Raw genomic sequence first — 14,056 nt, forward strand, 5'->3', positions numbered from 1 at the left:
GGCCCATGGCGACCCGGAGCCGGCGAGGCACACGCGCGCAGACCCCAGCAGGGCGGAGCACCCGCGAGGCGCAGGTCACAGCACGGGGCCAGGGTCCCTGGCGGGGCTCGACCGGCCGCGCTCGCCTGGCGCCCCCGCCTGGGCGGCTCGCCCAAGATGGCGATGGAGGGGCGGGCGAGGCGGCAGCAGCCCCGGCCCCCGCGCCGGCCCCCGCTCAGGCCCGGGCCCCCGAGGCCGCGCCCCCGCCCGCGGCGCCGCGCCTCCCCGGGCCACTGACGCCCGGCGCGCCCTCCCCCGGCGGCGGCGGCGGCGGCCGAGGCGCGGGGAGGCGGCGGCGGCGGCAGCCCGGGCCCGGCCCCATGTCGCGGGGGGACGCTGGCCGCGGCAGCGGGCTCATCGCGCTGACCTTCTGCCTGCTGACCGCGCGCGGTAAGGGCGGGCACCCAGGCAGCGGCGGGAGCGCCTGCGGGGTGACTGTGCGCCCCGGGCTGCGTGGGGCTGTGGGGCCGCCGCGCCCCGAGTCCCGAACGAATGGGGACCTTCGGGCGCCGGCTGCGCGCCCTTGTGCCGGTGATGCCTGCGCTCCGGGGTCCGCGAGCCGCGGCGGGTCGCGTTCGCGGCGCGTACTTGTCCGTAGGGGGTGTGTATGTCCTTGGTTTGTGGAGTCCGGAGTGAGCGTACGAGTGTGTGTGTGTGTGTGTGTGTGTGTGCGCGCGCGCGCGCGCGCAGAGGGTGGGGAGGGGGCTTCTGCCTGGCGCACAGGTCCGCAGTGCGTGGCCGATCGCTGCGTGGCATCGCGGGCAGTGGCTGCGGTGCCGGTGGTTTGTGCGGGGCGGGTACTGCCTTGTACGCGCGCGTCTCCGGGTTGGGAGTGTGAAAGAAGAGGGGTGTGTGTTGAGATTGTGTGTAATTGTGTTCATGGCACTGAGCTAATATTTGGCCTTGGCTTTTGGGGAGTGTCCTTGCCCTTGGTGGGGGGACAGGAGTAGGAGATTCCGGATTTGACTGGGGATAGTTGTGATAAAATACTCAACTTTGTCCAGTGGGTGTGTCCCTGAGGCTGGTTGCGGGGGGGAGCGGGGGACTGTTGCCTCCCCCCCAAACCCGAGGCCCGAAGTGGGCTGGGGGAGGGGGCAGGAACCAGTTGCTTTCGTGGACGAGTCCAATACTCGCTGTCGGGCTGGGACGCGTGTCACTTCTGCCCCACCCCCGAGGGACACATCTGAAAAGGGTTAACGAGGTCAGCAAGGCCTCCTCCAGCCCCCCAGCACAGTGCGCATTGGGGGTAGGTAACTCTCCAGAGTTGTCCTAGCTGGAGAAAGGGCTGGGGATGGGGTGACGAAGTCCCAAGTGTCTATGCTTAAGGGAGCCTTTTTCTACCCCGGCCCGCTCCCTTTCGGCCCTGTGTGCGTTTGGGGGGCGGCCCAGGGGGAAGGTGGTTGGGAGCGCTGGGGAGGGGGATGGGCTGCCCGCTTTGTTCGCCTAGTCCTTGCCTTCCCTGCCTAGCGGGGAGCTGAGGATGTGTCCGGGGCTAGTCGGGGAGGGACTTGGAGGTGGGGGTGGGGAGGGGGATTTCTCTCCAGCTGCTGCGGCTTTCCAGAGAGACTCAGCCAGGCCACGTGGGAGGGAGGCAGGGACGGCGGAGGGGGGAAGGAGCCTCCGCCTGGCCCGCCCCGGCCCTTCTCCAGGAAACCCAAACAGCGGGTGGGAAAGTATCAGGAACTACTCGGACCCCCTAGCTCCCTACAAAGACACGCCCCTTTTCAGAACCGACTGCGGACCCGGCAGGAGGCCGCCTGGGGGCAGGGTCCCGGCCTCTGGGCCAGGGTAGTGGGGGGTCTGGGGTTGTCAGGTGGGGTGCGGGGAAGTGCCAGAGAGGCGTCTGTGCTTCTGGAGGCCTAGGGATTAACGAAGAGTTGTACCCACCCTCTTCTCAGAGATCCAGACCGGGGTCGGGATCATCCAGCCAAGCGGAGTCAGGACTGGGAACTGCACTCAATCGAGCATTATGGAGTAGCGGTGGGGCCTCCCGCCAGGGGCTCAGTTTGCCTCGGAGACCTGGCCTCTCCGGACTCCGAGTGCACAAGGCCGAGCTGGGGCTCCCTTGGCAGCAGTGTGCTTGGCTGAAGCTACTGCGCTGCCGGTCCTCAGTGCTAAATCCTTTGAGTGTGCAAATCTTCTCAGTCCTGGGGACATTCCCCAGGCTAGAGTTTGACTAGCCAGCCCCATCTGGATGGAGGTCATTTATTCAACAAATATTTACTGAGTACTCGTTTTGGCTAGCATGTGACCGGCGCCTGGATATAGTAAATAAGGAGGAGACTGACAGGTAGTCAGCAAAGGCTTCCTTCAGGAAGTAGTGAAAACTAGAGCTCTGTGCAGAGGGTCAGTTAGCACGGAAGGAGAGCGATGGTGGGGAGAGTTTTGCAGAGAGAACTGCACGTGCAAACGCTCAGAAGTGACTTTCTTTAGACCATCGAATGAAACTAAATCTGGCTGGAGTTTAGAGTGCAAGGCATGAGGGTGGGGCAGGTTAAGGAAGAATGGGCCAGGGGCCACAGAGTGTCAAAAAGAGAAGGCTGAAAATGGAGCTGGATCCAACTCATGAAGGGGCTTATAAGCCCCACCAGGGTTTCTGGCCTGAGAACCCAAATGAGTCCTTGGGGGTTTTTTTGTTTGTTCGTTTTTTGTTTTTCTTCTAAAATATTTACTTATTTTTCTGTGCTCTGGGTCTTCGTTGCTGCTTGTGGGCTGTCTCTAGTTCCGGACATTGGGGGCTCCTCTCTAGTTGTGTGTGGGCTTCTCACTGCCGGGGCCTCCCTTCTTGTGGAGCACAAGCTCTAGGCACGTGGGCTCAGTAGTTGCAGCTCACTGGCTCCAGAGCGCAGACTCACTAGTTGTGGCCCAGGGGCTTAGTTGCCCCCTCAGCATGTGGGATCTTTCTGGATCAGGGATCGAAATGGTGTCCCCTGCATTTCGGGGAGGATTGTTAACCACCGGAGCACCAGGGAAACCCTGGAGGGTTTTGAGATCTGTTTTGCATCAGCTCACTCCAACCTAGGTAGAGAATGATTGCATGGGATGGAGGCAGGAAGCTGCTACTTCTTGGGAGGCTGTGGTAGTAATCCAGAAGAGAGGGTGGTGGTAACTAAAGTAGTGGCAATTGGAATGGCCAAGTAGCTGGATTCTAGAGTAGAATTAGCATGATCGTTTCAGGGAGTTTGTAGAGAGTGAGGGAGGGAGAAGTGAAAAATAATAGACACTTCAGCCACCTTGACATGTTGGAGTCAAGACTGACTGCCTGTCTCCCCAGCACACTTCTGGTCAGGGGTTGGGAACTGGGGAAGTGTTGATGTGAATGGGATCCTACCTGGGAGTGGTGGTGGGATGCCCAGTGCTCTGTTTTCACCACAAGCAGAATTTAGGGGGTGGTGACGCAAGAGGTCAGCAGGAGGAGGGCTCTAAGAATAGGTGAGCTGCTTTCTTCTCACCAGGAAACTCCCACCTCCCATCCCTTTCTCATCCCAGAGGCTCAGAGGCCAACCTCCATCAGTTGGAGTGTTGGGGTGGCCCTTTCTGACCTCATCTTGGGGGTTAGGAACTAGGTCAAACACAATCTCTATTTTTTTTCAAGATTTTTTTATTTTGATGTGGACCATTTTTGAAAAGTGTCTTTATTGAGTTTCTTACAGTATTGTTTCTGTTCTATGTTTTGGCTTTTTGGCTAAGAGGCATGTGGAATCTTAGCTCCCATACCACTGACGTTGGAATGGGACATCTTAACCACTGGACCGCCAGCAAGTCCCAAACATAATCTCTATTAATAGTGAATCTAAACAATCCAGTTAAACTTTCATTGATCTTGTATGTTTTTTCATGGCTCAGTTAGTCATGGCTCAGGCTTCCCTGGTGGCTCAGACAGTAAAGCATCTGCCTGCAGTGTGGGAGACCTGGGTTCGATCCTTGGGTTGGGAAGATCCCCTGGAGAAGGAAATGGCAACCCACTCCAGTACTCTTGCCTGGAAAATCCTGTGGACTGAGGAGCCTGGTAGGCTACAGTCCATGGGGTCGCAAAGAGTCAGACTTCACTTCACTTCAGTTAATCATAAGTTTCAAGTTGATTAATCTCACAATGAGTCTTCAAAGGTCAGCACTAAGGAGAACTTAGAAATACTTTTAGCATGAACTCATTTTGCAGATGAGAAAACTGAGTGACTTCCCAGAGTTACATGGATGGAGACTGAACTGGGACTGTAACCAATCTCCTGGCTATTGGAGTAGCCATGCCTTCCCGGGATTTGGTGCACATTAAACCCGAGTTCAGTCTCTCTTCACCCCTCCCCCTCACATGAGAAGTTACCAACAACTTGGGGCTTATCCCCCTCACTTCATGTGTCTGGGCCTGGGCCCTGGAATCCACTGTTCCCCACCCACTGCCTCCTGTTCTGCCTCCACTCTTTCTGAGATACAGGAACCAGACTTGACACAGAATTCCAGATGCAGAACAGATGTTATTTCCAAGCAGGCCTAGGGGCTCCCAGCTCCCCGGGTCACAGGGGAGGAAGAGAAAGAGTGGCTCTGATGGGGGAGGACCCCAGCCCCAGCCTGGTCAGAGACGGGGGATGGCAGCTGTGGGGAGAGAAGAAAACCAGAGAGGATGATCTGGCCTGACATGCAAAGAAATGGAATCCTCGTGCTTGGGGCTGGCTGGGCTGCCAGCTACTACTGCCTCACTGCTGAGGCATTGTCTGGATTTGAGGGGCTGTGGGGTCCCTGGGGTTGGGAAGCAGAGGCTCAGGAAGCCATCTCTCAGGTGCAAACCTGAACACACAAGCTGGTGCAGAGTCAAGACTTCCAGATGGCTTCATAAGGGGCTCACTTACCTTGCACATAGCTTGGAGCTCTGGCAAATGAATGGAGCATAAGAGAGACAAAGGTGAGCACACAAGGAAGGTATTTTTAATCGGACCTTCCATATAGCAGCAGAGGTGAGGTAATGAGCTCCCCGGTCCTGGTAATGTTTAAGTACAGAATTTCTTTGAATGTGAGTTTGCTGTTTTGTCTCTGGGCTTTTTTTTTTTTTTTTTTTTTTGGCTGTGCCGGACAGCTTGCATGATCTTAAGTCCTTAGTTCCTTGATCAGGGGTGAAACTCTGGCCCACGGCAGTGAACGCACAGAGTCCTAACCACTGGACTGCCAGGGAATTCCCTGCCTTGGTGCATTTTCAGCATTTTGCTGGATATCTCATAGGAGGCACATGCTATGCTAGGCATTTTCCCACGTGTATTATTCACATCATCCCCAGCCCTGAAGGGAGTTCCTATAATTTTTCCAGATAAGGAAATGGATGTTTGGAAAAGCACAAGGGGCTCTGTGTCTTGTCCTCTTGCGAGTCTCTCTGCCTGTCCTCTCATCTGTTCAAGGACTATTTATTGAGCACCTGCTGTGTGCCAGACAGTGTTTTAGGTCCTAGGCAACGCTGACCAGGACGATAATCTCAAACTTGTTGCCTTGCTGGGGAGATAGGCAAGTCAGAAATCTGCCGTGCTAACTGCAATGGCTCAGGTACCTGGGGCAGAAAAAGGAGCGGCGTCGAAGTCAGACCCCGGGATGGCACAGCTACTGAGGGAAGACGGAGCAGCAGTGCTTTCCGAGAACAGGAAGTGGTTTGGTCTGCTGGGGGCTCCGCGTGACAGGAAGCAGGAGGTAGGCCAGTCAAGCTGAGCGTGGCTTTGCTGTCAAGTCTGCTGGGGCCGAGCCTGACTCCGCAGGATCACACCTGAAGGGAATGCTGTCTTCCTCGCATCCCAGGCAACCCTCCCAGGCTCTCTTCCCAGCTGTTGTGGGAGGGGCTTAGCTGTTGTGGGAGGGGCTTAGCGTGTGGTCTGGGAGGTGGCCAAGGTAGGGAGTGGGGAAGGAGGTTTCTGGAAGAAACTGACTTGTGTCTCCTGGGAAAGAGTGGTGTTGGTGTCATGGAGAATTGCCCTTGTAGACTGAAAACAAGTAATAAATCTGTTGGGCCCTGAAATTCAAAAATGACAAGGCATTGATGTTTGTGGCAAGTTCTTGCCTTAACAAAGGCAGCATCTCAGCTTTGTCCCCCTTCTTCCCCCCACTCCCCCATCCTCTTTTCTGAAAGTTCACTGAGGAACGGAACCCTGGCTTATGCCAGGCCCCCACAAATCCTGCAGAACAGCACGGAGTTGGCCCCAGGGCTCAGCAGCGAATCTCCTTTCTGTCTGGGTCCTAATTGGCCTCATAAAATCTAATTTATCCTGCAAGTGGGTAAAATAATGCCAGAAAAAGGAGACTGAGAGATGGTCCTGGGGCTCCTGAGCATAGAAGCTCTGTATCCCCAGCAGGGTCCCCCCCTCCCCACCCGGAAGAGTGAGGAGAAGGGCTTGTGGGGGAGGGAGAACCCCTCGAGCAGAAAGCTGGCCACAGCAAGTGTCGGCTTTGTCCGCCCTGGCCTGAGAGGGAGGGCTGAGAAGTGCTCATGGGAGGGGCTGGGGGTGGTGGGAAAGGGGGGGCCATGAAACCACTGGGCAAACACTGCCCACTCTCCGGAGCATCACTTTATGCAAAAAGATTTGGTGGTGTAGGAGCCACATTTACATGAAAGCTAACACTGCTGTGTAGCAGAATAGGATGCAAAATGGGCCAGAGGTTTCAAAATAAAAGCATTTCAGGTGGTCAGTAAGCCTCCTGGGTCTGATTTCCTCTACTGCTGGGAGAATTTTGGTGAAAACGAGAACTGTGGCAGCTCTTCATTTTAAAACTAGGGAAATGGAACCTGAAAGGAGGAAAACGGACCAAGGTCATACAACACACGATGCGCCTAGGACTCTGACTCTAGGCCAAGGCTGGTCCCACCACATCCCATGGTCTGTCTTAGGCAAGAGGAAGGATGGGTAGGGGACCTCTGAGTGGCTGCATTCTGTGAGACCCAGGAAAAACCTTCCTTGGCGGGGAACAGGGGTAACTTCATGGAGGGATGTGGCAGCTGAGCTGAGTGCCCTAAGGATCCACATGTCCTGGGCACAGAAGTTGGGCTGGGCCCTGAGGCAGAGAGAACCTCCTCTTATTTGGGAGCAGCTCTCTCCTTGATGCTGGGTTCACCCCTGGGATGTCCAAGAAGGACAATTTCCCCAGACTATCTCCCAGAGAGGCGAGCCCCTCCCCTGTTGGGCCTCAGTTGGGCCCCTCCCTGTCTATAAAATGAGCAGTCTCAGGCTCTGCACATATTTTCATTAACGTGAGCTGACCTGGACTCCTGGCACAGTCCTGTACCCCCCGGGACCCCGAGTTCTCCCCACATCTACATCCCTGTTGGTTTCCACTGCCGCCTGGTCTTGCTGGGCGCTGAGCTCCTCTGAGGTGGGGCAGCCAGACATCTGCTGATCCATGAATATTCAGGAAGGAATTGGAGCCTTCTCTGGGCTCCCCAGCCAGCCACGGCCCCTCTGGCCGCCATCCTGCCCATCCGAGCCCAGGCTGCTGACAGACCCAGCAGCTGCTCGGGGCCCCAACTGTTCACATTGTTTGTTCACCACGGCGGGGGATTTTCCAAGCCTCTGACATGCTTTGCGGGGTAGGGAGGCTGCCAGAGGGCTCAGGGATTCGAGTCATGTGGGGCTTTTCTTCCCTGAAACTCAAACCGACTGCTCAGAGGCGGCTGGAATGGGGCATTTGGAAGCCGCTGGGCTGACAGCCCAGGCTGGCCTTGCCCCCACCGCGTTTGCATCAGAATCTAGGGCCTCAGATAGACAAGGGACTGGATGTTGAGAATAGTGATTTGCATTTGTACATCCCCTTCAAGTTTATGAAGTCAAAGTATTAGTCTTCAGCCGTGTCCAACTCTTTGCAACCCCATGGACTGTAGCCCACCAGGCTCCTCTGTCCCTGGGATTCTCCAGGCAAGAATACTGGAGTGGGCTGCCATTCCCTTCTCCAGGGGATCTTCCCAACCCAGGGATCAAACCCGGGTTTCCTGCACTGCAGGCAGATTCTTTATCATCTGAGCCACCAGTGAGATCTCCAGTTTATGAAGTGCCTCTAAAGAATGAGTTCCCATTCCTTGATTGATACCTGTTAGGCTTTGAACTGGAGCCCTGCCCTCCATCATCTGGTGGAATCCTCACAGGCTCCATAGTATCACCTTCATTTTACAGATGTGGAACCCGAGGCCCAGAGAGGTGAAGTGGCTTGTCACATAGCTGGTAGGTGGAACAGCATGATTGGAAGCTTGATCTTCTGCCCTGGGATCAGGTGCTCTTCGTGGCTTCCTTCCCCAGTTTGGCTGGAAGCCAGGTGAGGGCAAGTGCTGCCTTCTCCTGGCTGCACCCTCTAGTACTGCTGAAACCAGCTGTGTCGTTGAAGGTGCCTGCAGAGCCTTTAAGAAAGGCAGAGAGGCCCGTTCAGACCCCCTCTGTCTGTCTGTCTTCCCACAGCGGTGTCCTGGCTTCTGCCCTGGCCTCTGTATCTCAACCTGTCAGGACTTCTCCCCTCCGTCTTGATCCTATTCAGGGCTTTAAGTGTTGGCAAATATGTGTCTAGGTGTAGCAGAGATTCGGGTGCACATGTTTAGATGTGGAAGGTATCTATAGTTTTTTGTGTATATCTAGATGATATGGGCTGCCGTCTATGGGGTCGCACAGAGTCGGACACGACTGAAGTGACTTAGCAGTAGCAGTAGCAGATGATACAGGCTTCCCAGATGGCTCAATGGGTAAAGAACCTGCCTACAATGCAGGAGATGCAGAAGGCACAGGTTCGATCCCTGGGTTGAGAAGATGCCCTGGAGGACGTCTTGAAAACCCACTCCAGTATTGTCTGAAAAATCCCATGGACAGAGGAGCCTGCTGGGCTATACAGTCCATGGGGTCGCAAAGAGTCGAACACGACTGAAGTGACTGAGCACTGCACAGCTCAGTATTTAGATGATACTCTAAATCAGTTTAGGAATAGGTGTGTCCAGTTCACTGAACAATCCTGCCGTCATAGAATCTCAGACATCACCTACTATGTTTGAGTAAACAAGAGCAGGGTGGGGGTGGGGGCAAGAAAGTCCCAAGGCCACACAGCTAGACTGTGACAGGTCCAGGTCTAGAACTGAGGGTCGCCTGAGTCCCCCACCGCTGTGCTTTCCGCATGCCCCTGACGGGACGCTGTCAGCCCTGGCCTGCCTGGTAATGAGTATGGGCCATTGTCTTCCCCTCTGTCCCTGACTCACTCTCAGACACACCATGGTGCCTTTAAGCAAGGTGTCAGGCCAGAGGATAGAAGGGAGCCTTCAGCCTTGGAGCATCTATGGGACAAGGAGGCAGCAGGCCAACCTTGTGGGAGATACAATGGGGAGAACACACCATTTCCCTGTGAATAATGGTTACTGGCCTGGCTGAGATGTTGCTTAAAATGATAAACATTGGCATTTGGGTGTTTTGCCTTGACCCTGGGATGGCATTCCCTGCCTCTGTTGTCCTCCTGCTTCACCTCCGGCTCCCTTCCTCTGCTGTCCACCTTTGTGGCCAGGGTGGTGTTGGAGCTGCGGGCTCTTCTGGGGCATCTGCAGAGGGTTGGAGGCCTGGGTTCTGTGCTGGCTCATTGTGCGGCTCTGGAGGAATCAGCTGCAGGGAGGAGAGCTTAACTCTTGCAGTCGCTGCAGCAGAAGTGGGTTGGACAATCATGGTTGAGACGATCTGCAGGATTCCAGGAGAGGGAATGACATTACTGAGCCAGGTCAGCCACTGTGCCGCTCTCCCTTAGCACACAGCATCTCACTGACCTCTCACGGCAGCCTTTTGAAGAACAAATGACTATGTCTTTTTAAATTGAGAGGCAATTCACAGGCCACAAAAGTCACCATTTAAAGGCTACAAATCAGTGGGTTAAGTTTATTCACAAGGTTGTGCAACCATCACCACTATCTAATTCTAGAAACATTTTCAGCACCCAAAAAAGAAACCTTAGATCCCTTAGCCATCTCTCTTCATTCTTCCCTCTCCCCAGTCCCTGGCAACCATGAATTTATGGTCTTGTCTCTATGGATGTGCCTATTCTGGACATTTCATAGAAATGAGATCACATTATACAATATGTGGCATTTCATAACTGGCTTCTTTCCCTTTGCATAAAGTTTTCAAGGTTTATTCCCTCTGAGGCAAATGTCAGTACTTCATTTCTTTTGATAGCTGAGTAATATATTTATCCATTCATCAAATGATTGGGTTTCCCAGGTGGTGCTAGAGGTAAAGAATCTGCCTGCCAGTGCAGGATGCATGAGACTCAGGTTTGATCCCTGGGTTGGGAAGATCCCCCTAGAGGAGGGCATGGCAACCCATCCCAGTTATCTTGCCTGGAGAATCCCCATGGACAGAGGAGCCTGGTGGACCATAGGGTCACACTGAGTTGAACACGACTGAAGCGACTTAGCACGCACAGGTGATTGGGCATTTGAGTTGCTTCCACATTTTGCTAAAAACTGTGTTATTTTGTGGATGAGGAAGTTGAGTGGGGCTGAGGGGTGGGCACGATGGGCACGAAGCGCAGCCGTTGACCCAAGATCACAGTCAGAGGCAGAGCTGGGATCCAGACACAGGTTTCCTCATGAGCCCTCTTTCTCCGAGGTTTGTCCCCAACCCTGGTGCAAGTGGCTCAGGAGCTGGAGGCTGTGGGATGTAGGAGGACACACTCTGATGGCCCTGGTGTCCCTCCTCTACGCAGGGGAGCAGCCATTGCTCCAGGAGACGACCGTGTCGCTGAGCTGTGGAGCAGGGCCGCTGCAAGTAATCCTGGGCCCAGAACAAGCCCTGGTGCTGGACTGCAGTCTGGGGGTGGCTGCCACCGGACCCCCCACCAGCGTCACGTGGAGCAAGGATGGAGGCGCCCTCCCTGAGCACAAGCACCTTCGCCTGCTACCCAATGGCTCCCTATGGCTGTCCCAGCTGCCAACAGTAGATGGCGCTGACGAGGCAGACCCTGGGGCTTCAGAGGTTATTGAAGGCAGCTATTCCTGCCTGGCCCATGGCCCCCTTGGGGTGATGGCCAGCCAGGCTGCAGTGGTCAAGCTCGCCAGTAAGTGCTACATCTGGGGCTGAGCTGAGACCCACACGACGTGGGGTGTGGGAACTGGGATCCGCCATTCGTTACTTGCACAAAGGCTTGTCCCTGAGCCACCCGCCCTTTCCCTGCCTCCTGTCCTGCTCAGTGGGTCCCTTCCTGCTATTATCTGTCTCACCGTTCAATAGTCTCACATCTTCCCCACTCTTCTGCTGCTCCTCTTTTTCCTTCCCTGTGACTTCGAGAGTCTAGACTTGTGCTTTTCTCCAGGTAGCCCACCAGAGAGACTTGAGTGTCAGGAGCACAACGGTGCTCCCCATGCCCATAGTGTGTGGAGCTGAGCTGCATCATCCAGCCACCCCTTGGGGGGGCTCTTAGGAGGCACAGATCACCATGACATAATTTTGAGGCCAGAGGAGACACTGTAGTCTGACATGAGTAAGGCAGGGGGACTCATCTGACCAGTCATCACCACTTACCCTCTGCCTGCCTGTCTGCGTCGGGCTGAATTTTCTCTGTGCGTGTTTCTGTCGCCTGGTGTCCCTCCGTGTCCGTGTGCACGTGTGTTTCACCATCCTTGCTCACTGTGGTCTCCTTTCTCGTGTCCCTCTCCTGTCGCTGTATTTTCTCACTGTCCTCATCCCCAGCCCTTGCAGGCTTCTCCCTGCACCCAGAATCTCAGACTGTGGAGGAGAACGGGACCGCTCGCTTTCAGTGCCAAATTGAAGGACTGCCAACACCCGTCATTACTTGGGAGAAGGACCAGGTGACAGTGCCTGAGGAGCCTCGGTGAGTGTCCTGTAATGGAGTGGGGAGTGGTTCCCAGAGGGCAGATAGGTTGGGCTCTGGGACGTTCTTGGAAACTGGGATCCTTAGAGTCAAGGTGGCTCCATTTGCCCAAACTGACTTAGGAGCCAACCACCACCAGATGCTCAGCTCATTTCTCATCCCAAAGAGAAATTGGGCCAGACGTTTTTGCTCCCTAGGAGAAAAGCCACCTACCAAGCTATGGGGCTTGGGTTAAGAGCAGTGATCTAGTACTTCAGAGCATATGTAGCCCAACCACTTGTTTTATTGAGGAGGAGACCAAGAGCCAGAGAGGAGCTGTGTTTTATCCAAGGCCACACAGTGAGGCATTGGCTGGATGTTTGTAGTTTGCTCAGGCCAGGAGGCTGCTGGGAGGCTTTCCCTTTGCAGGTTCCTCTGAAATTTCTACCCTAGATACATAACTTCTCTTCTTCCCTCAGTTCCATCCAGTGGGGTGCAGCATCTGATAACTGGGTTGTGGAGAGCTTTTCTGTTTCACCCTCCTTTCTCCCGGTAAAGGCAATGGAGCAATCCCAGGGAATGGTTTCTAGGGCAGAGGAGAAGCAGAGGCTAGACCCAGGACCTGATCGCTCCTGTGGCTTCCTGGGAAAGCCCAAACGTACACAGAGCATGTCCAGAAGGCATGAGGCTCGTTTGCATCCCTGGTCTTGGAATTGGTCTCGTGACTTGGCCGCCACCCCATAGCTTCTTTTTTAATTGGTGCGCTGGGTTTTGTTGCTGCGCGTGGGCTTTCTCTATTTGCGATGAGCCAACTGCTGTCTGGTTGCAGCACGTGGGTTTCTTATTTCGGTGGCTTCTTTTGTGGCTGAGAGCACAGGCTCTTTAGCACTCTGGTTACAGCGGTTGTGGCTTCCAGGCTCAGGAGCTGCAGCACATGAGCTTAGTTGCTCTGAGGCATGTGGAATCTTCCTGGACCAGGGATCAAACCTGTATCCCCTGCATTGGCAGGCAGATTCTTAACCACTGTGCCACCAGGGAAGTCCCACCCTGCGGATTCTTACATTTTGAAAAGGTTTCTCCAAAAGCCTTTCCCAGTCGCCCTGCCCTCCTTTCCGTGCATCTCTCTGGCTGTAGTTACCAGCCCACTCTCTCCTCTCCCAATTGAGGTGAGATTCCTCAGGCTCAGAAATACTGGTTTCCAGATCTCTCTGCCCTGGAACTAACCTGTCTTTAGAGTATTGAGTTGGCCCAGCTCCTCTGACTTTTGCCCATGTCTCAGTAGGGGTGAAAGTGTGAGAGAAACTTCTAGATAGAAAAGCCACAGGCCACATCTCTGCAACAGTTGAAAGGGAGGAAGAAGGGTGAGAAGCCAAGATGTAAGTGATCCTGTGATTCTGGTGATTAGTGAGCCCCAGTGGCCAATGGGTTGGACTAGATCGTGGTTTCCAAAGTGAGTTTTTTTTTTAGAATATTAGTCCCTAAAGATGATTCTTGGAAAAAAAAATTTTTTTCCATGGTCAAATAAGACCAGGAAAGTGCCTATAAATCTCCCTCTTGGAGTTGACAAGTCCCCTGAGCAGCCCTGTGCTGAGAACCTGTTCAACTTGTTTAACCACCTCTTAGACTCATTTGCTCCATAGTGTCGCTCAGCTGTGTCCGACTCTTTGAGAATCCATGGACTGTAGCCCGCCAGGTTCCTCTGTCCATGGGATTCTCTAGGCAAGAATACAGGAGTGGGTTGCCATGCCCTTCTACTATCCCCAGAATGAGCATTCTAGGGCGGGGCCTTGGGATTGCCAACCCAGCTTCCCAGCACCGGCATGTTAAGTTCTGTGCCTCCTCGTGTGGCGCCCCTCACTGCTGGGGGTGGATGCTTCCAGGGAGTTGCTGGGTGAGGGTCAAGCGAGAGGTGGGAGAGAGCAGAAAACTCTCCCCGCATTAAAAGTCACCAGAGGCTCTGCTTAATGCAAGCGGTGTGTTCTCACTTAACCCCTCCCGTCATCCTTCAAGCTAAGGGTTTCTTATTTTTCACATTTTCCTCTATTTACTTTGTTTATATTCCTATTAGATCCATTTTGCAAATTCGTGTAAACAGAGAAGAAGAAACAAAAATGACTCATCTTCTTGCCACCCATGGGAAGCCTCTGTTAGTTTTGATGTCTACCATCAGGACTTTTCCCCTGTATGTTTATAAATATTAAACATTTTGGATGATATATGCTGGGTATTT

At 54.3% G+C, this 14,056-nt stretch overlaps 1 protein-coding gene across 1 annotated transcript in view; it reads left to right on the forward strand.

Annotated features, from left to right (window-relative positions):
* Positions 1-286: 286 nt before the first annotated feature.
* Positions 287-14,056, forward strand: part of IGDCC4 (immunoglobulin superfamily DCC subclass member 4) — a 39,360-nt gene continuing 25,590 nt past the window's right edge. The window contains exons 1-3 of the mRNA XM_025296317.3: positions 287-429; positions 10,723-11,073; positions 11,706-11,847. Of these exons, the coding sequence (XP_025152102.3) occupies positions 360-429; positions 10,723-11,073; positions 11,706-11,847 (563 nt within the window). The 5' untranslated portion in view covers positions 287-359. The remainder of the gene's footprint in view (positions 430-10,722; positions 11,074-11,705; positions 11,848-14,056) is intronic.

This window comes from Bubalus bubalis, chromosome 11 (assembly GCF_019923935.1).
Source record: "Bubalus bubalis isolate 160015118507 breed Murrah chromosome 11, NDDB_SH_1, whole genome shotgun sequence".
Lineage (NCBI taxonomy): Eukaryota > Metazoa > Chordata > Mammalia > Artiodactyla > Bovidae > Bubalus > Bubalus bubalis.